Here is a 23,518-nt window from a genome sequence, read left to right on the forward strand (position 1 = left end):
TGTCCCACTTTGTTCATAAATTTTGGTTTAAAACTTTGTGTAAATCATATTAATTCTTTTATAAAAAAATGTGGGTACTCACTTACAACTTTTAATTTTTAAGGACTGTAGGTACCAGGTAATAATATTATTTTATTATTAACAATGTTTTATTTAATGTGATGTTACTATACTTATTTGTCAAACATACCCAATTCTGGGCAACTTATAATATTATGCAACACTAAGTCGACGGTGGCACTACCACTTAGTTTTGCAGTTGGTTGAATAGGTAGGTAGTGTTCCAGTGTCTCGTAAGAGTAAATCACAGACTAAATAGGAAATACTGCGTGATTATTTGGTTCTGTGGGCTCACATAAAATAATAATTATAATTCTTATTTGGCTGATTGCGCATACTGTGCAGTGCCAAAGATAAGAGAAAAACAATTTTTATCGTCACATGTCAGTTCTCACTTGTCAATCATGTCAGCTGGGCGGCGAGCGCCGAAGTATTGTTTTTGTAAATTGTAATTTGATTTTGTAATTATGTTCCTGTGTGATTTAATTTAAATAAAAACCATGAGTGTATTAATTAATTCAAGTTTAATGCATAGAATAATGCAAAAACATTTTAAAACGCATAAAATATTTAATCGTCACATTACAAATGTTCCGAAAAAGAAAACTGCCAGTTCTGTTTATCGTAGCATGAATATATTCGATAGAAATGCGAAGATTTTACAAAAAGAAAGGTCAGCTCAAGATAAAGATTATCACTTATATGAGTATGTAAGAGAGGAAATTGGCTGGCGTACGGCAGATAGGATATTTGATATTAAGAGAACATTCAAAAATGCAGTGGAACTGGGTATGATACATTTATGTTGAAGTATTGGCATCCACGCGTGAGATTGAGGGATGCAATAAATTAACAATTTCTTAGTAGGTTTAATAACATTTAACTTATGTGGTTTTGTGATAGCCTCTTGTTCTACACAATAAAATGCTTGGAATGTTATGTATTACTTCTTAGCAAGAAACTCAATTGTTTAAGTTAACTGAATTTCCTCTCATGACATATCCACTGTTCTGAAATCCGTGTATGATAGTTGATCTTTAAACCCAACTAATGCTAGACTACATATAATAATTTTCTTGTTATTAATTGCATTGCATGATATGTATAAATAAATAGTAGATGTGTAAAATATAACATTTTTTTATCATTTAGTGAACTTTTAAATTGTCTTCAGTTACAATATTTTTTGTTCAATACAATGCTGTAAGTTCATGTATAATGGTTTGTTGCTATCCATGATATACACAGTACTATTCTCTCACCGAGTTCTGACCGTTATTTAGTTTATATTGAATGGTCATAATAATATAGCTTGTTTCAATAGCTTTCAGATAATTTCACTTAAATCATCCTAATTATAAGCAATCTGTTAATATGTGTAAAATAAAACACATTGATAGAAAATTATACTTTCTTAATTCAGTATCAGCTTCAGAAAGAAGAGCAACAAAAAGTTAATATTATATTATAAGAAATATTATTTCAGGAGCGGGCCGCGGTTATGTCTCTAGACATTTCTTACCGGACAGTGTTGAGAAGGTCACCCTTGTTGATACATCCCAGACACATTTAGATAAAGCTATTGTTGGTGATGGTGTTAAGGTAGATAAGGTTGTGATGGACGAAGAAAATATTGATGTGAGTAAGTATTTGCCCATGTGTAAGTAAAAGTAGTAATATTTGACAAAAGATTTAAGTAATCATGTATCCATGTCTGTAATCATGTATCCAAAAAAATAATGACAAAGTAAATTTTTGTATTTGCATATATTCAACATTCTAGCGCTCTACAAAGCGTAGATCCAGCAACATAATATGGAGTATTGCTGTCATCTCCTCGGTATCAGTTGACCGCATGGAAGGCAGAGCTGCTCGAATTGTCAGGGATCCAGTGCTCTGTGAACAGCTTGATCACTTGGCGTTGCATAGAGACATCATTGTTTCTAATGTTCTAGTGGATCTATCACAGGGGGAGTGCAGTTTGACCTGATTTCGGCCGCCGAATTCCATTTACAACTTTGTAGGACATAATCGGAATCCTAAAGTTGTAATATTTTTCTGAAATATTCAACTTGAGCAATGAACAAAATATTCAAGCGCTCACAGCTAGTTTAGTCAATGGATCAGCCAAGCTATCTGACGCAGATATGGAGACAGTATCTTAAATTTTAATTCGCAAAGATTTTTTAGTCTACATGCAAAATGCACCTAAAGCATGTAGACTTACATGTGGATTGCTAAATAAGGCTCCGTTTAAACTGGCAATTATAATTTTCAGTTTCCTGAAAACAGTATTGACCTTGTTGTGTCTTCATTGGCACTGCATTGGGTTAACGACTTACCAGGATGCTTTGATAGAATCATGAATTGCTTGAAACCAGATGGGGTAAGTTGAAAGTTTTGTTTATTAGCATACATAAATATTGACACAAGCTTGTGGTAGTAAAAGTAAACTTATATTTAGTGTAGCTAACTTATACTGTAGCTAATCTAGTCCAAACAATTTTTTTAAAGTAATAACCCTCACCTCTGGGATTAATTACACAAATTAAATTTATGAACAAAGTGGGACTAGCAACAACCTGAGAGTTGACATACAAGATATATCAATGATATGTGCAAACTATAAAACAAGACTGGACCATTTCAATATGAATTCGTTGGAGATAAGACGAAAAATAACTGATTTGTCTACTTTACATAAAATTATACATGGTAGAATCATATCCCCAGAATGTCTTATAAATGTAAATCTTACAGTCCCTAGAAATAGACCAAGATTCCCTATTAAAAATATTTTCAGCCCAACAATCAGCAGAACATAGCAGAATATAGGTAAAAACGCCCCCTTAAACAGAATTATGAGCTCTTATAACGATATCACTCCAAAAAATGGTAATATAGATATTTTTCATATGACTAATATCAATAAATTTAAAACCGACTGCATTAAAATATTAGGATATTAATTGTGTAAGTTAAATATAAGAAATAAACTCATGTATTGTTGTATAGTTATAAATTTTATAAATCTCTTTTTTTTTAAAGTAGTAATTAATAGTAGTCATTTAATATCATCATTTTTGTATAACTCTTCATTTATTTAATTTTAATTGTTCAACTTTGTTACTCTTCTCGCACTATTGTAAATATTGTTTACACCTGTAAAGACATGTCATAGTGTACTATCCCTTGTGTACTTGCTAAAATTTTAATTTTATAATGATGTGTTGTTGGTGTAACTATCTAAATAAATAAATATGTAACTCGAACGCTTGGCTCAGTGGAAAGAGCGCTCGCACGGAACGCGAGAGGTCGCGGGCTTGATTCCCGCATCGTTCATAAATTTTGTTTTCACATTTAATTTGTGTAATCTAGTTTACAGTATCGAAGCAGTGTTAAAGGACCTAGACAGAACACAAAATGGGGACTGTCCTATTTATGCTCACACAATATTGTCCCCTATATTAGCACATGGAAGTACAATGAAAATATTGTATTAATCTTATTCTCTTTCATATAAAGTCAGACAAACCAAGTCAAGTGGATTTTACATTATGAAAGCTTTCGTGGTAGTAGTTATAAAAAAAATTGTAACTATTTGAATTTTTAGTAACATACGCATAGGTGATGCGTAGCTATCGTTGTGACAAGAAATAGTAAGATCGGGAGCCGGTTCAGTAGACTCGAGCAAGCGCGCGAACAGATGAGAACCACCTGTCCTTACTAGTGTTAATACAGTATAGCGTACGATACTCATAGGCTCGGCTCGAAATAGCCCATTTCGTTATTTATCAAAACCTCGAGATTAGTCATCGGAATTCCTGTATTTCGGGACTCCTAGGGGTGTTCCGGTATTGCATTCCCTAGTCATTATAAATAAGACCATAAAACATAGGTGTTATAATAATTTATATTATAAGTGTTTTTATTAAAAGGACAATGTCAAATGTCCGCCATCTTTGCCACCTCAGTATTTTAAACCGATTTGAATCGAACCGACTGAACATGTTCATTCGGATTCGTTTTAAATTTTGTGTTGTGAACTTATTATTACTTTAATATTATTAGGACATTATGCTATTTAATGTTATTAGCGTTCTGTTCCCGAGGGCAAATAATCGTAACCCTAGACTCGTTGGTCTGTCTGTCTGTATCTCATAAACTTCAATAAAATACATAGCTGAAAATTTGACAAGAGTGTCTAGTACTATTGGTGATGTTTTTTATAAGATTTTATGGCCTATTGAACACTATTGGTGCTATCACAACAAATACAGAAACAAAGATGGCGCCCTTCAAAATGGCCGACGTGCCAGTTGATTTTTTTTATAGAAAAGGAGCGTATAGGTCACCCATATTCTTCTTCAATACCAGTCGAATCACAAGAGCGTTGCCGACCATTAAGGAAGGTGTACGCGTTTTTTTATGGTACCCATGTCGTTTCGTCCCGGAAAAACCGCACAAGTAACGAAGGAAGGAAGCAAAAGCTAAAAAACCCTTGTTAGCATGGATGTATAGACAGTCACAGTTTTATACCATGTTTCCAGGTGTTTATAGCGTGTATGTTCGGAGGTGACACCCTCATGGAGCTGCGGCAGTCCATCCAGCTGGCGGAGAGCGAACGTCTGGGCGGAGTGTACCCACACGTGTCGCCCTTCACCAGGATACAGGATGTGGGGGGCCTGCTCAATGCGTACGTGTTTTTGTTATGAAAATAAGGGACGAGAGGAGCAGGACGTCCAGCCAGTCCATAAAACAGCTTAATTCAAAACAGTTGACGAATTTTGGAACGAAAACGTTGACTTGATATTATATTGACGAAATATGTACTACGTATTAATTAAATTTAACAATGTTATTAATATAATATGAAGTTTGAATCTAATAAAAACATAAATGCATTAACCGATTTTTGAAAACCCGTTGATGTTTTAACAGTTTTTTCAACCTGTTTTGATCAGTGACAAAAAACAGTTAAATTAAATTAATTTAAAAACCTTCAATGACACACCTCTAGACTGGACCGTAATGAGTGTATGTTTGTGTGCGATAGCGCGGGGTACACCCTGCAGACGGTGGACGTGGACTCGATGTCGGTGTGGTACCCGAGCGCGTGGCACGTGATGCGCGACGTCCGGCGCTCGGGCGAGGGGAACGCGGCGCACAACCGACCCGCCATGCTCGCACGCGACGTACAGTTCGCGGCCGCCGCGCTCTACGACGAGATGTACGGCAAGGTGGGTGTCTTAATAATTTCAGTTATTTTTGAAATTATACGTCTTTTGACGAGTTAGCGATAAACTGAGCTGGTCAACTAGACCATTTGTATCATACTTCACCTACCGTGAGCCTATTATAACTCATATGTCTACTGCGGGCGTACCATGAACTCTTATTGCGATTCAATTGACAACCTAAAAGAACTGCTTTGCGTATTTCGTACCACGACGGTGATTAGAGCTATATAATTTAGGTTGACGTCAAATCAACTGATAAAATCGCAATTGAATGACAAAAATGATGTCAATTGAATCGCAAACTGATTTAGTTCGTTCATTTATTCGTAACATGAGGTAATATTTCAAGCTAAACTGGATAGCTTATGTGTCAAAATGAGCGATTCGAAATTAGTTGCTACTTAGAGGAAAGTGAATCGTGTTGTTAATAACTTTTAAAATATAGTGAAAACATACAGAAAAGTAAAATTTCATTGATGAAACATCAGATGAGAATTCTTTATTGCACTTTTTTGTAAAACAAAACAGTGAAAATTCTAAAGACTAGACAGTAAGGGACCGGGCTATAGCTTTTTCGTAAGAACGAATTAAAAAAATGTACTGTGTGGTCCTGTCAAATACATCAATGGAGATGCGTTCATAACTCGTTATTTTTACGAAAACACCTAAGCAAACATTTAATTTTTAATTCAAAGAACTATATTTATTTATATTACTATTATTTAATAAGTACAAAAAAGGGCTTAATGGCTTATAATTTGACGCTATAAAGCGCAATTTTAAAATGTATTTTTACTATTTTCTATGCAAAAAAAACCCCTAAAATCATATCATTTTAGGTTTCGAAACGCAACGCATATGGTTGGAGTAAGAGAGACAAACTTATGCAACGACTGTAGAGCGTCATCTCTTTCTTACACCGCGGACCACACACAATTTTATTTCGTTCATTCTTCATAAGCGATCCAAACGCCATTCAGTAAAAGGCACTTCATGGTACGAATTTTAGCGATTCAGTTTAGGTACCTAAACTGAATCTGAAACTGAACTGCATCGGAATCACATCGCTTATACTAAGTTGATGGTAGGCCCTCTGACTACAACGAGTGGACCGAAATTAAATAAATTTCTATATGTATAAATTGTAGGATAGTTTTTTTTTCTCTAATTGTATAAAATAATGACTAAATTATGTATTATAATTATATATTTTTTTAAGGATTTTTTCTTTTGTTAAGTTAAAGACATACAGAATAACTTCTTGCTCGCGTATATATGAATACAAAGAAAATTATTTTATTATTAGCTGTTTAATTTTTTTTTCTCACCTCTATAAAAAGCTGTCTTTGAGTCCCTTGTACGAGGGAGATATGTGGCCGATTCTCTCCCGGTAAGATGACTTTTGTCCCTCGTACCAGGGACTAAAAGCGAGCTTTTCATCCAGGTGGTAAAAAAAATCGTATACGCACCACGTGAGATAAGTAGGACATTGCCACCCTCGAGTGTCAATATGAGATTATATATTATTTATATATAATAATATGAGAATGACCTACTTTTCTCCCTAGGTGCGTATTATACTATTATTAATTTTTATTTTTTTTATAATTTATGTATAGATATCTATTCAATTAAAAGAAAAACATTAAAAAATTTGCATAAAAAATAATTCTAAATTATCTGCTTTATAATATATTATTTTTCTACAGGATTTCCCTGAAAAGGAGTCCCGCGGTGTCCCGGCAACTTACCAGATAATAAACCTTGTGGGCTGGAAACCAGACCCCTCTCAACCGACACCAATGGAGCGCGGTTCTGGTGAAGTGTCGCTGAAGGATCTGCACAAGATTGACGAGATTATCACGCACACGGGCAAAGTACATTTACGAGATGAAGACCTTAAATAAATAAGTACTTCGTTATTAATACTAGACGGACTTCCACACATATTCCACAAAAATAATAATTTATAAATAAATAAATATCTAGCCGCTACGCATAGCTTGTGCCACTGTGATATACAATACAAGAGACCGACAATACAAGACTACAACTATGAAGTCCGTGTTTACCAATTTTTGCGGGGCATATGGGCGTGGCGTACAAGCGATCAAAATTAACCAATCACATCGCTTCCCGACGAAATCGGTATTATATTACTGTGTATTATACGACTAAGTTTTATTGAACTTGTGTAAATGACGAGAAGCAATAACTCTCACGATTTGGTAGTATTATATACAATAATAATTAATGAGTAAGAAAATTGTACTCACCAGTGAAATCTAATGTTACAGTGAGCTTTGCTTTGAACCACTGTTCAATTTACACCACAAAACGGAACGTACCATCATTTTTGTAGCTTACGTCTCGTGTTGCACGCTCTGTGTCTGAATGCCAACTGAACGCGCATGAAACGTCATTTTGTTAGTAGAGGTCACTTGACCGCTGCTCGGTCCAAGGGAAAAGCTTAGCGGACGAGTTATTGTTAGTCTATTCTCTTTAAATGTATTTGTAATACGATTATAAAATGAATGTACTTGCGTAGAGCAACGGCGGGGATCTTTGGGGGGGACTGCGGCTGAGTCGTACGACTTAAGTCTCAAGCTCACGTGTAAATTCAAATTTGATTATTGAAAATAGGATTTAAAATCACTTATTGAATGTAAAAAACTATCACCAATAGTATGCATCAGACAATAGCCTGAGGGCGTTCGCTCCATTCCACACAAATGTTTTTAATGATTCATTTGAATTTGGTAACACATTTGTTTTGTACATTTGTCTGGCATGATGTTGTTAAAAGCATATACATCGGCCAGTAAAAATTTACTAACTCCACTTAACCGAGTAGTAGGCATAACAAATTTATGTTTGTTCCTCTTGTTAACCTTATGATTGTCGCAGTTTCTAGCGAATTCGTTAGTGTGATTATGAACACAAAAGGCTTTATCATGCAGCGGTCAAAATGTTTTTTTTCTTGATTTTTTTTAATGATTCTGTAGGACCTAGGCTATAAATAGCTGGAATAGTAATAAATAATAGACCTTAATGCGCAATATGTTCGAGTTTTTATTTATATTTATTATAATGAGATAAAAAAATTAACATACAACTAATAAGCGCAATCGTATTGTCACTGTAATGGACAGATTATGTGGTGGGTCATCTTCCCGTTTCTTCACTTGTTACATTTAACAACATTAACAGCAATTTAGGTCTACAAAAAGTGTCTTTATAAAAATTCAATTGCAAAAATATCTGGGTTTTTATTTATTGTAATAATTATATTAGTTCTAATTAATAATTAGATGTACAAATAAATTGTGTTATTTGTTAGTTGTGTTTTATTTAAAATACCTCCCCCTGGCAATGGTGTTGAAAACACATATTCAAATTATAGCGCGACTTGCCATGTCTACTGCGATAATAATTGAAAGAACAAAAATAGAGGCGAGACACGGAATCGGATATCCAACCCCCGAGGCTGCGGGCAAGAACCATCCTACTCAGCCATTGAGCCATTGGGATACTCAAGATGGGAGCAAATTGCAAGTTTTTTTTTTTTTTTTAATTTATTTAATCATAAATATATGCACAGTTGGTACTTAAATTTTACATCTCGCCAAACTGTTGCAACAGTTTGTTGGCGAGTTTACGCTCTTAGACAATATTATACTATTGTGCATCTATAATAAATTATACCTAATTTGTTCGTTATATTATACACTATTAGTAATACACATATAACATTACACACATATCATTACTTAGTTATCAATTCATAATATTCCTAAAAACATTTTAAAATCTTACCTGTATACATATAACTAAACTATACTACTTTAAATATTAAGGCTTATGTGGAGACTTTAAGAAAGTGCTCTTTTAATTTTTTCTTAAGTACTACTCTACAGTCTTTTTTATCCTCTCTTAACCATTCTATACTATTAAAAATTTTTGGCACAACATATTCCCTTAATCTTTCCCCATAGTAGTTACATATTTTTGGTATTATATAAATATTCCTGATATTCTTTCTCAAATTTTCCCTCAGATTAACAGGGTTTTTAAATCTATTTGAGTAATAATTTTCTTTTGTTATTAAATAGTTTACTTTGTTAGTTACTGGCAGTATTTTTAAGTCTTTAAATATATTGTCATAATTTTTTCCGTATTTTTCCTTTTCCTTGCTTCCAATTATTAGTTTTAATAGTCTAATTTGAATTTTTTCAATCTCGTTTAAGTAAGTCTTAAACGTTTTACCGTAAATATTTAGACCATAGCTTAAGACTGAATCAGCTAGTGCATAATATACTACCAGTTTTGTATGTTTGTTCAGCACGGGCTCGAGATGATAGAACTGCCCTAGAACTGACCGTAGTTTATTGCATACCGCTGTCACATGTGTTTTGAAATTGAAGTTACAATCGATATGCAATCCCAAATACTTATAATTTTCTACATATTGAATATAGCTACATGCGCACGCATATTTATCTCTGTGTAGGCAGTCGTAGCTATGCCCCACTATACCTATATCCTTGTATTGGACTGTCTTAGCGCGTCTGTTATATGGCGAGTAAATATGCATGCATTTTGTTTTGTCCATATTAATAATAATGCCATTATCGTGTGCCCATTTAGTTAGGCTTTCAAAATCTATTAGGATATTATCACGCGCCTCTTCCACGTCGTTAGACGCGTATAGCAAGCACATATCATCTGCATACATAAATACTCGACATGTCTTAATCACATTAACTGCACTATTAACAAGCATTAAATATCCCACTGGTCCATATATCGAGCCAGTCGGTACTCCTAAGGTTACCTGACACTCGTCACCCACAGTCCCGTCAATACATGTGCGTATCGTTCGTTCTGACAGGTAATTACGGAACCAGTTATTAGTCGGGCCCTCAATGCCACACTCTTTCATTGCCATTAATAAGACGTCTTTTTCCAGGGTGTCAAAGGCCTTCTTATAATCAATAAAGAGTGCCAAAATTTGTTTCCCGCTGTTAAGATTTAAATTAATTTCATCTGAGAACTCAGTGAGGGCTGTTACAGTGCTTCGTCCTTTCCTGAACCCGTGCTGTGCATTACTCAATATATTATGTTTCTCCAAGAACCGTGATACTTGTCCTACTACTAATTTTTCGACTATTTTATTTATTACCGATAGTATTGCGATTGGCCTATAATTGGTGTATTCAATGTGGCTACCACCTTTATGTATCGGGCGTATAATTGCTTTTTTTAGCTCTTTTGGATATACACCCTGTCGAGCACACAAATTCACAAAGTGAGCTAAAATCCATGCCAACCGGTTTGCTATAAACTTAACGTCTTGAGCCCTTATTCGGGGGTATTATTTATTATTATGCCGGGAGCTTTGTCACTGCTTAGATTCATAATAAATTTTTTTACCTCCGTATGATGTATTTTTTTGAATCTAAAGCAAACGTTAGATTGATTAACGTAAGTTTTTCTTTCTAAGAATTTAACTGAACAGTTGTGCTTAATTTGAATTATTTCTTGAGTGAATGTTTTTGAGAAATTATTACATATACTATACATATTATTATTTATTTGTCCTAAGTATTTCTTAATTACACTATCTACACTTGGCTTTATCCTACCTAACCAGCTATTAACAGTAACCCATGCTCTTCTATAAAAGTGTATGTGTATGTAAAGTGATGTAAATATAACAGAGTCAACGTGTCATTTTATTACAGTAGATGTATATATTCAAACAAAACAAATAAAATCATTACGGGGAAGTGAACCTATCTACTAAGAATATTGGCAGCGTTTCCGCGTTGGATAGCTAGGCTGTATATATGATATACTTTATCTACACCCGTGCTTTAAATCCTCTATTAAAGATTCTAAAACAGCTTATTGCCAACATTAAAACACCCAATGTCCTAATAACCATTACATCATCCAAACGAGTGTTGAAATTCAGTACAACATTATATCATCCGTTTTCATAATAACACTCCTTTGGATGATATTATGCTTACTAGGACTGGCTTTTTTAATTTTAATCTTTTATAGAGGATTCATATTATGGGTGTAGATAAAGTCTTGTACAACTGTTGATAATTAGGTATTGAAACACTCGTGTGATTCTATTAAACCCACATTCGTGTTAAAATACCCCTTATTACACAACAGTTGTATAAATAATTATGAGTAATTTATTTCACTGCCAAGCAGCCTTATCATTAAAAAAGTTTTTTAAACTTATAGTAGGCCTTATAACTAAAGTTTACTCTTAACCAAGTTTACAACTTTTAATTGACATATTTTGAATATATTATGTCTACATCTATTCCATAAAAAATGAAATGTTAGAAATGAAAATGCATTTTGAAGTGATAACTTCTTATGGGAGGCTAAGGCGCTTCGTAACGTAACACGTTACGGCACCAGTCTGTCTGGCTTCCCTTTCTGTCACGCATACGGCTCGGTACGCAGGCTCGTTCTCTCTCACTCTAACCAATTGTTACTCTTATAGGATTCAATAATGATACTAATAATGTAAATGCATAAAATTATATTGAACATTATTAGCTTTATTTTGTGGCTTCTGTGGAAGATATACCACAGATTTGCCAGAATCACGTTAGATTAGACTACCAAGCTTTGAGTATGTGTCTTCTAAGTTTAACGGTAATAATCGGTGTTCAGATTACATAAAGTTTAATTTTCTAATAATATCTGAAACAAATAATATACATGCTTGTAAGGCTATAAATGACATACACAAATAGAAATACTTAAATAATTAATTAATATAAGTACTAAATAATATTTACAACTTAATCTTATTTATTTTAATATATTTACACAAAATATTTACAAAAGGAGTGTAAACTAGGGAGAGGAGACATTTAACGGAGGTTGGACGGGGGACTTCAGCGGGTATATAATTGTGCAGAGAAGATTGCATTAAGGGACAACTAAAGAATAAATGATCCATGTTTCCCTCATCGAGGCCACAATCACATAGAGAATGATCCCTAATTCTAAGTTTTGCTAGAAAGACTGGAGTGCAGGCATGGTTTAAACGTAAGCGGCATATAGTTGAGATTATTGTTTTATTATGAGTCCTACATTTTGAGAACCAAGGTTTTTGAGGAATTTCTGGTTGGAGTTCTCCATAAAATTTGCCTTTTAAAGTTTTGGAAACTTGCCAAATGTTTGACCAACTCTCATACATCTTGGGTTTCAGGTTAGAGCACAAGTCATGAGTGAATATTTCTGAATACTGAAAGGAACCTGAATGAGCAGCTGATCTAGCACAGGCATCTGCATTTTCATTACCAGAGATGCCCATGTGACCTGGAATCCAAGCTAAAACTATGTTAATTTTGAGTTCATAGCACTCTTTCAAAGTTTCTCTTATTTTGAGAATGATGGGAAACTGACTTTTTGTCTTAAACGGATTTGAGAGAATTGATTGGAGGCAACTTTTAGAGTCTGAAAGGATAATAGAATTGTTCATGTTGTGAGACTTAACAAATAGAATAGCTTCAAGAATGGCGATTGATTCCCCTGTAAACACAGAAGTGGTGGGTGGGCAGCTATAACTCAGTATAATTCTTGTTGAGGGAATCCATACTGCAGCCGTAACCGGACTCATGTCTGTTTTTGAAGCATCCGTGTAGATTTTATACCAATGTCGAAAATCTGAGTCCATTATATGAGAAAAAGTTTTATCTGCTTCTATAGAAAACTTATCAACACCTAAATCTAAAATTACTGAGGGTTGGAAAGTAAGAGCATTGAAAGGCATAGAAAATAAAGGCAATTTAGAATATTGAAAGAGAGGGTTAGAGAGCTGAGAAAATAAAAGGTAACTATTTATAACGCAAGGTCTTTTGTCTTCAGGTACAATATTATTATTATTGTATAAAACAGCTAATTGTTCTGATTTTTGGAGTAAGGGATGAGCTCGGCAGCCAGCTAGTTTAAAGAAAAATTTATTGGCAAGGAATTGTCTACGTAGTGAGAGGGGAGGATCCACACATTCTACTTGCATTGCATTAATAGGGCTGGATTTAGGATTTTGGATATTTAGACCTGCTTTGTTTGCTGGGATTAAGAAAATAGTGCCATAATCTAAATGAGTGCGAATTATGGCATTGTATAGTAATTTTTGAGTGACGGGGTGAGCACCCCCACCAGACACCAGACAATGAGCGAAGAATATTAATATTTTTCTCACATTTCTGTGAGACATAATCAAAATGCTTGACGCCAGATAATTTGTGATCCAACCAAATACCCAAAAACTTAACATTATTAACAATTGGTAGATCAACATCATAAATTTTAATTTTAATAGGTGGAAGAATTCTTTTATTTGTAAATAAAACTACCTTACTTTTAGATGTTGATAGAGACAGTCCATGTTGTGTTAAATATTCAGAAAGATAATCAAGAGCATTATTTAAATGATTAGATGAATCTTGTATAGACTTGTCAGAAGAATACAGGACAATGTCATCTGCATATTGCAGTATCTGACAGAAAGGTGTAACGGTACTGTTGAGGTCATGGGTATACAGATTATAAAGAAGGGGACTAAGGACTGAGCCTTGAGGTAAACCTTTCCAAACTGACTTAGGAGGGAGGTAAGAGGATGGACCTTTAATAGTGATGGATCTCTCCATTAACATGTTACATATGAAACAGGATAACTTCACGGGGATACTCAGCTGGTTGAGTTTACTCCTGAGTAGGGGAAGTGAAACGTTATCATATGCAGATTCTATATCAAGAAAAACTCCCACAAGGTGTTCTTTTCTGAGGAGTGCTATTCTAATGTCAGCAACGACTAAGCAAGTAAGCACGTAGTACTTATTAGAATCTTTATTAAATTTATATAAAATTAAGATATCGTAATATTTTTTTTTAGATAAGGGCCAAGTGTCGTAGGAATAAAACTTACAAGACTTATTTATAAAATTATATCCAATAGTTTTTCCATGAATGAAAACCATTTTATTTATATTGATATATTATATTACTTGGTTGGTTTTTAGCTTGAGTGGAAAAGAGTCAAGGAGAACAACAGGAATGAAGATGGATGCAATTCGATTCGATAGTTCAAAAATCTTCGAATGGCTGGTGGCTGGTTCGTGGGGTCACTCTAGTCCATGTGTTGTTACGTTGCTGCGTTGTGTTGTCGTATATTTTATTAATTCAAATGTTGAGGTTAGGTAGTTAGGTTTTTAACTGTCCCACGGAAACTCTTTAATTTTCCGGCAAAAAAGTACCTATCTAAGATGTTGACCGGGGATGTAAGGTATCATCGTGCAAAATTTTAATCGGTCCAATAGTTTCAGATATTTTCCCGTATAAACAGACAGAGAAACAATAAATTGAAAAAAAAAAACGGGACTTGTTCTTCTCACATCCACCTGACTCGGGTTTGCATTTTTTTTTTCTTTGTACAGAAATTTGATCTCTACAGATTTATTATAAGATTAACCTACAGATTAATTTTTCGGGATGAAAACTATCAACGATGTTAACCGGCAATATACCTTATATTGCCGGTTAACAACATGCCAAATTTTAATTAATAATGTGCATAAGTTGTTGTGTACTACGCTACATAGGTAACTATAGGTTTTTAACTGTCCCACAGGAACTCTTTAATTTTTCGGGATGAAAAGTATCTACAATGTTGCAATATAAGGAAAATTTAAGCTAAGCTTGTGTAAGATACGTTGTGACCAGGTGTAGTGTTACTACACAGTCCAAGGAACATTTTTAAAAAGAAGCTGCTAAGAAGTTCCCCAATAGGAGCTAATACAGTGTCTTAATACCTACATAATATTATATTGACGCTCTCAGAGTGCAATATAACAATGCGTTTCAAGCTCTACTTGGGTTGCCATGGAGGTATAACACGTCGAGTATGCTTGCGATGCTTTTTTTTGCGCCCAAACAATTGGAAAGGGCTACCCACCGGGGAGTTGGTGAATGCTCATGCATACCAACGCAGCCTAAGTATGTGTTGGTTATGTGGGACTCACGTAAAACCTAGTTGCCTACCCACTAAATACCACCTGGGGTCGGCTTTGGGCAGGTGCCCTCTAAGCCTTCATCGAAGGCGACCTTCTCTTGGAGAGAGAGGCGCAAGCGGCACTCCCTATGGAGTATCCGCTGAGATACAGGGTTAACAATTTTTATACTGTATAAAAATTGTATAATAAGTCTAGCCCTACGGCTAGAGCGGGATTTCTGACGAGATCATATAATAATTGCATATTGAAAACGGTCCAACATTACCACCTACACAAAATACAAATACACCAAAATTTTTTATTATTTATTATTTTTATATTATTATTTTTGTTATTTTTAATTTTCAATTTGTTATTTTTATTTTTTATTTAGAATTTTTAATTTAAGTAACCTAAATTGGCTATGGACGGTATTCAGTCTGAAATAAAATATTTTTTTTTTATATAATTTATTGAATTAGGCTTTACTTTGCGGAAATCCATAATCATTTGTATATTTTTTTTTAATTTTCAGTTATAACAAACATTTACTATGTCTATGTATATTCCATGTCCTTTATAAAGCTTAATACTTAATGAGTCTAAATAGCCTTCTTATAAACCTATGTGACAATTTTTTTTAATTATTACAGGTCTAGTAAGATAGAAACATAACATTGCGGTCTTTTCTGTAGACTTCTAGAGGAGAAACAGTCCTACCGTACATTGTTTTGTTTTATCGCAAAGGGAAGGTGAAGTCTTAGATAATTTATACGTCTAGATAGAGCCTCGTGCTGCTACACAATGAAAACAGGCCAGGTTTATTACTTTAGTGTGCGTGACAAGCTACGTCTTACACTCGCGATTTGTGTGTCATTTTGTGTTAGTGTGCGTGCATTGCTTGAAATAGAGGTTAACTGTAAACCTTTTTTTTGACAATATGGGACGAGACGTAGAGCTGATGGTAATTGATTCGCCCTGCCCATTACAATGCAGTGCCGCTCAGGATTCTTGAAAAACCCAAAAATTCTGAGCGGAACTACAATTGCGCTCGTCTCCTTGAGACATAAGATGTAAAGTCTCGTTTGCCCAGTTATATCACTAGCTACGGCGCCCTTCAGACCGAAACACAATAATGCTAACACAATACTGCTTCACGGCAGAAATAGGCGCCGTTGTGGTACCTATAATCTCGCCGGCATTCTGTGCAAAGGAGCCTCCCACTGGCTAATCCGGGTGGTTTGATTAAATTGATTGACCTGACATCTTCAACAATCATTGTGATATTATTACATACATGACCTTTGTTTTCTACATTGTCGGGATCATTCCAAACATCGCCCAATAAAAGACTTGCTAACTCGACTTAACCGAGTAGTAGGCATAACAAGCTTATGTTTGTTCCTCGTGCTAATATTAGGTAGGTATGATTGTCGTAGTTTCTTACAGAACATTATCTATATATATAAAAATGAATTGCTGTTCGTTAGTCTCGCTAAAACTCGAGAACGGCTAAACCGAATTGGCTAATTTTGGTCTTAAATTAATTGTGGAAGTCCAGAGAATGTTAATGAATTAATTTTAAAATGCTCGAAATTAAATTAAAACAACGATTTTGATTTTCGTTTGATGTGTCCCCCGTCGTTCAGAAATCAAATTAAAATAATAGTTCAAAATGAATAAGTACCTAAATAGAATTTTTATATTTTTCTAACTTTCTAGGAGGTAAAAAATAAACTTTTTTTTATAAAATTTCATTCATACCGAGCATTTTTTTTATTTGTTAAAAAAGGATTCCATATGTTTGTTTTAAGTTTAATTTATACAAAAGTTTAGGTCTTTTATTTATCCATTCAGACAGTACGACTTCTGCTGGGTCAGCTAGTCTAGAATATAATATTGAGATGCAACAGTTAAAACATAAATTTCTTTAAATTTTGTTGTAATTTTTCTTTAGGGCCTAGGTTATAAATAGCGCGAATAGCCCTCTTCTGCAGCAGAAATATTGAATTAATATTATCGACTGCAATGCCCCACAACAATATACCATAGGATATAATACTATCATAATAACTAGAGTAAAGTAATCGCGCCGTATCTATGTCAGTTAATTGTCTCATCTTTTTAACAGCATAAGCTGCAGAACTAAGTCTGTTCGCCAATTCTTCAATATGGGGTTGTTGTATTGTAATTTGGAATCAAGAGTAATGACAAGAAATATAGCAAATGAACCGGTTCACCATCTACCTCTCCGTTTAACGAAACATTCGCATCTATATTTTTGACATTTGGTACGATAAATTTGGGGTATGTTCCGATATGCACTGCGATCACTGCACAGTGCTATCACTGTAGAAAAATTCGTTCCTAAGGTTTCGTTCGTTCGTTCGTTCCGAGTGGACTGCCAGTATACTGCCGCAGAACCCTAGGGAAATATATGACGTCATAATTCGCCGCCATATTCAGTAGAATTACACTCACAGTAGTGAGCACTGGCGTTTTTGAGGTAAGGTACTCGCAGTACTTTGATCACGTGATCAGTCAAAACAACTCGAGTGCCTAACGTTTTATAGACAATACCTACAGTTTAATCCCAAATATTTTTAATTTGACAGTACTCCAACAACAGTTGAACTAGAAAACTTTTATACACTCACTCATTTGAATGCTGCGTCAAAAAATGCGGCTGACAGTATACGGGATTGCGTTCCGTTTTATATACACTGGCCTTCAAAAGTAAGTATCACACTTTTAAAATTGGGATAACGTTTTAAGTTCACAAGATATACTTTCGAAATAAAAAGGACAACAAAGAAAATTTAATTTTGTACATAAAAACTTTATAGTCGGTAACCTTCTTTTAAGAATTGGCTGAAAAAAAACTTCAAAAACAAAACCATTCCTTTTTCAAACTGGACGTTTCCGAATTACAATTTTACCATTCACATTTTTCTTTCTGTTTTAAATTTTTTTCAAGATCGATGGGTCTTGTTTTAAAAATTTATGCTAAAAAGCACATAACATTTATTTATCATGCCTCTTTCAGTTGAAGAATGTGCTAGGATCATGGCTTTTCTGGAACTAGGCATTAGTATGCGTCGCACTGCAAGAATGGTGGGTATGACGATACGAACGGTCCAGAAGGTAAAGCGAAGGTACGAAGAGACTGGACACCATCTGAGGAGACCTTGTAATGGCAGACCCAGGTGTACCAGTGCCCGAGAAGATCGTTATATTATTTCCACTGTGTTAAGAAATCGCCACCAAAATGCAGTTGAAGTCCAGCAACAGCTACTTCAGACCCGGAGGGACTACATTAGTGACAGTACAGTGAGAAGAAGACTTGCTGAAGCAAATTTGAAACCCCGAAGACCAGCGAGTGGCCCAAAACTCGAGAGACAGCATCGAGTAGCGAGACTGCGATACGCCCGTGAACACATGCAGTGGGATGAAGAAGAATTGTCAAGAATTTTGTTTGCAGATGAGTCTCGATTCTCCCTTTACACTTCTGATGAAAGGCGAAGTGTTTACAGGCGACCTGGTGAGCGATACCTTCAAGCCTGCATCTCAGAAAGAGTCCAATACGGTGGAGGCAGTGTACATGTATGGGCTGGCATATCTTCAGAAGGTCGCACAGAGCTAGTAGCCATAGAAAATGGCACCCTCACTGGGCAAAGATATGCTCAAGAGATTCTCAATGAGTATGCAGGGCCGTATTTAGCAAATATGGGTGATGGATCGATGCTGATGCATGATAATGCCCGGCCACACACGGCTCATATCGTACAATAGTATATTCAGGAGGTCGGTATCAGCGTAATGGCTAGGCCATCAAGAAGTCCTGATCTCAACCCGATTGAACACGCCTGGGATGAGCTTGGGAGGCTAGTCAGAAATCGCAGACCACCACCTACTACCCTCAGGGCACTCAAGCAGGCCCTGGTAGAAGAATGGGAGAATTTTCCCCAACATCGGCTCCGAAACCTAGTGTTCAGTATGCCAAACCGGCTCGAAGCTGTAATCGGAGCTCGAGGAGGCAATACCAGTTATTAAAAATTAATAATACATTTTAGTTGAATTTTTTTACACTAAACTAAAAATGTCTATTTTCATTGTTTTATCTTTTTTAAGTTAAAAATGTTACTAATGTATAATTTTAGTTTCTAAGAATTAAAGCCCATAAAATTTGCAACAAGACGTTTTTAATCTTAAATCTCTACCTTCTATAGTTAAGAAAAAAAAATATTTGAAAAGTGTGATACTTACTTTTGCAGGCCAGTGTAGTAACCCGTATAACTGGCTATAAAGGAACGGCTTCACACTTCACAGTATACTAAATTGACTTCACACTGTACAATGGTCGCAGTGCATAGCGGAACATACCCTTGATAGATATATTAACTTTTATGACTATTTAACAATAGGTTGTTCGAGTTAAATCTGTGCACTATGTCAGGTAGAGGATTCTTTACTTCATCATATTAAACTTGGTTTATTTTCAATTTGAATAATACGTAGGTAAGTATCCATCCCTAAGCTGTGTACTACCTTATCTGGGCCGATACCAAATGTAGCGGGCAAATCATGATCTTCGAGCACGTTTTCTATGTACGCACGGTAACAACATCGATTATTTTACCGCCGTCAACTGCGAAGGCGAGGTCCCTTTTTTCCGACCGCTGGCTCTCCTACTTTTAGAAGACTGTTCCTCCAAGAGTACCCTCCTATCAGAGAAATAGGTAGTTGAAGAACTTATAGACCGCAAAACAATCTTAACCCATTCGAAAATAGATAAATAGTACCTACAGTCAATATATGAATGTAACACGAGCTTACTGAAAGAAATAATGAACTCATTTGCGTTTATTTATTGAGACGTCATGAAACCGAACCGTTTTTGAAGAGATTTGTAACTGGTGATGAAATGTGGATCAAGTACGGTGAGAATGTCCGAAAAAGGTCAATGACAAATGTCACTCAGGCTTCACAGACAGTGGTAAAACCCGATTTAACTCGCAACAAGGATTAAAAGGGCATTGTTTATTAAGAGCTTTTACCGCCGGCGCCGGGTAGAACTGTTGATTTCCACTGCAAACAACTGATGAGATTAAAGCACGAAATAATAATTATAATAAAATCTATTGCCTTGAAGTACATTCAAATATACAAAATCAACTTATTATAAACATACATTAAGACAAAAAGAAGTAGGCTCAGCTTATGCTGCTTGAAATAATTATTATGTGCAGCGCTGGTTTTCAGCCATCCCCATCTCCCTAAGGTGTTAGTTAGGTTAGGTGTTAGTGATACATAGTAAAGAGAGGGCAAATTAATAACTATTACGATGCACATAAAGAAATCGAAACTTTTTTTTAAATGTATCAACCGTATTTGTGAGTGTATTTGTGAGCGTGAGTGTGTGTGTTGTGTTGTATATGCAAATGTGTCAGATGAAATGTAATATATATCGAGTTGCAAATGTTATGGTTACATTATGAAAAATATTTTTTTAATTTCTTTCCATACACAATAATTAAATTTTCGGCTTCCTGTTGTTTTTTTAATAAAACCATTTCGTATTTACCCTTAAACCGATTTATATTTTCATCATTCTGAGAGGTGATAGAATATTAATAAAAAGATAATGATAAATACATAGAAAGTGGCCGGAATTTATCAATTGAAAGGATTTGTCTTTTAACATGCGAAGAAACTTTTCCCCCTATCTATTATTATACAATGCTCACTAAATATATCATCTTACAATTAAAGTTCCTAAAAATACTTGAAATCTGACCTTTAGTATAATTCCTCCCCTCTCTCTCACCCCTTCTGCCACTGCATAGGGACGATGACTCGCTGGCCCACGAAAGAGAAAGAGAAAGCTGATCTCTTGGGCTCCCTCTTCGCGTCCAACTCGACTCTGGATGACCGAGGTGCACCACCACCGCATATTCCGCGCTGCGAGTCATACATGCCGGAGGTAAAATTCCGGCATGGAGCTGTGCTTAAGGCGCCTAGGACTTTCACATATCTAGCGGGTCCGATGGCATTCTTGATGTGCTGCGGACATGTGCTCCGGAACTAGCGCCGGTCCATTTCCATCTTTTCGGAAACATCAGGCGTAGTCCCGAAATTATGGAAGGCGGCTTTAGTGCACCCGATCCATAAGAATGAATAACGCTCGGATCCTTCCAACTACCGCCCCATTGACATTACCTCCATTTTCTCCAAAGTAATGGAGTGGATCATCAACCAAAAGCTCTTGGGATACCTAGAGGAGCACCAGCTGATCAGCTACTGCCAGTACGGTTTCCGTGAAGTAGAACGAGAGGCGTTGGCGGTGAGTTTGGATATAGCGAAGGCCTTCGATCGAGTGTGGCATAAAGCGCATATAGCGAAACTGTCATCCTATGGGCTTCCCGAGAAGCTGTGGCAAAGGGTCAATAGCTTTTTGGCCGAACGGAGCATCAAGGTTGTTATCAACGGTGCATGCTCCGACTTAAAACGCATAAACGCTGGTGTCCCGCAAGGCTGCGTGCTATAAATATATAAAAATTTTTTTCCCTAAAAATTTTATTTGATTGTTTGAAAATGCCAGAATTTCAATTATTTGTTATTTCATTAGTCTTGAGAGTTGAACAAGACATACCAAAATTTACAAACCAAACGTCACTCAATGGAGTTAATAAAGTAAAAAAATAAGTTAATAAGAGTTCTAACTGAGCTCAGTTAGGGTTCGAGTCCCGTCATTTATAAATTTTGGTTACAAATTTAATTTAATTAATCCCAGCAGTGTGGGATATAACTTTAAAAATAACATTTTTTTGTATAAAAGAGGACCCAAAATCGAACCTAGAGGGACACTCAATGGTATAATTACATAGTCTGACCAGTAACCTCCTACTACTACTACAGCTTGGGAACGATTTTGTAGGTACGATTCTATCCATCTCAGATGATTATCTCGAATACCCAACTCATAAAACTTATGTAAGAGAATAATATGGTCTAATCGATCGAATGCCTTCTCAAAGTTTGTGTAGATCACATCGATCTGGGAGCCACCATCCATATTTGACACATCTAATCTAATCATCTAATGTCCTTAGAGCAGCCTAAAATAAAATCATTTTGCTCTCCAGGAATTAATGCACTCGGTAATTCTATAGGTACCTTTGAACATTTTTTGTGAACTGGAATAATATGAGCAGTTTTCGTGATGTTCGGAATGTAGCCTTCATGTATCTATTTAACAGCAACGTAATAGGGTATGCAAGGCTGTTAGCTGAGTCAGTAAAATAAATTGGATATTATATGTTATCAGTACCAGCGATTTTATCAAGATTATGTATGCCTTTTCTTATTTATTTCATTGTATTGTAACAACTATTGATTGAATAATACTGGATTGCGGGCTGTTATCAATACTATTATCAAAGATATAGCTTATTAATGGAGCGAAACAAATACGATGATTACTGTGGGTTGCGTACGCGATGTTATTTGTATAAACAAAGTTGTAACTAAATTGACGTTTTTATCATTCTGCTACATTTTCAAGTTAAACATTTCAAGTGCTAAAACCAGATACATCACCGACGAAAAATGCGAAAAAAACGTCCGTCACTTTCGCACATTTCGCACCATAATAATGCGTTTCTTATGAGCATACATTAATAGACTTTGAAGATTACTGCCACGACCTCCAATTCCATATTCGCACGACACGCCACAAATTAGGATATCATCCCTACCGTCTGGATGAGGGCGGTCCTCTACAGTACGGTTATCAAGGAGCTTTCTTCCACGTACTACAAAGCTGTGGAATGAGCTTCCTTGTGCGGTGTTTTCGGGACGATACGAGATGGCTACCTTCAAAAAAAGCGCGTACACCTTCCTTAAAGGCCGGCAACGCTCCTGTCATTCCTCTGGTGTTGCAAGAGAATGTGGGCAGCCGCGGCGGTGATAATTTGACACCAGATGAGTACGCTCGTTTGTCCTTCTTTTACATAAAAAAACGACATAAGATGTTAATTTAAATAAAAGTTTTAATTTTATCTGTATGCATACGTTTTAACAACGCCGCTCGGAATTTTTGACGACCTTCGGGTAAGAGATTGGGAGACTAGTTGTTTATAGTACGTCCATCGATAGCGGCCTCATAAATTAAAAATATTTGAT

At 35.5% G+C, this 23,518-nt stretch overlaps 1 protein-coding gene across 1 annotated transcript; it reads left to right on the forward strand.

The window, feature by feature from the left end:
* The first annotated feature begins 455 nt into the window (after positions 1 to 455).
* LOC126964472 (arginine-hydroxylase NDUFAF5, mitochondrial) lies at positions 456 to 8,639 on the forward strand. The gene is made up of 6 exons (XM_050807598.1): positions 456 to 849; positions 1,547 to 1,698; positions 2,339 to 2,446; positions 4,611 to 4,756; positions 5,117 to 5,300; positions 7,010 to 8,639. The coding sequence occupies exons 1-6, from the start codon at positions 561 to 563 to the stop codon at positions 7,205 to 7,207; spliced, it is 1,077 nt and encodes a 358-aa protein (XP_050663555.1). The 5' UTR covers positions 456 to 560; the 3' UTR covers positions 7,208 to 8,639.
* The last annotated feature ends 14,879 nt before the right edge of the window (positions 8,640 to 23,518 follow it).

Source organism: Leptidea sinapis, chromosome 5 (assembly GCF_905404315.1).
Source record: "Leptidea sinapis chromosome 5, ilLepSina1.1, whole genome shotgun sequence".
In the NCBI taxonomy this organism is placed as follows: domain Eukaryota; kingdom Metazoa; phylum Arthropoda; class Insecta; order Lepidoptera; family Pieridae; genus Leptidea; species Leptidea sinapis.

Coding starts and splice junctions, on each gene's coding strand:
- LOC126964472 (XM_050807598.1), top strand. CDS start 561: ATGAGTGTATTAATTAATTCAAGTTTAATGCATAGAATAATGCAAAAA. Junction 2,447..4,610: donor ATTGCTTGAAACCAGATGGG/GTAAGTTGAAAG, acceptor CCATGTTTCCAG/GTGTTTATAGCGTGTATGTT. Junction 5,301..7,009: donor ACGACGAGATGTACGGCAAG/GTGGGTGTCTTA, acceptor ATTTTTCTACAG/GATTTCCCTGAAAAGGAGTC.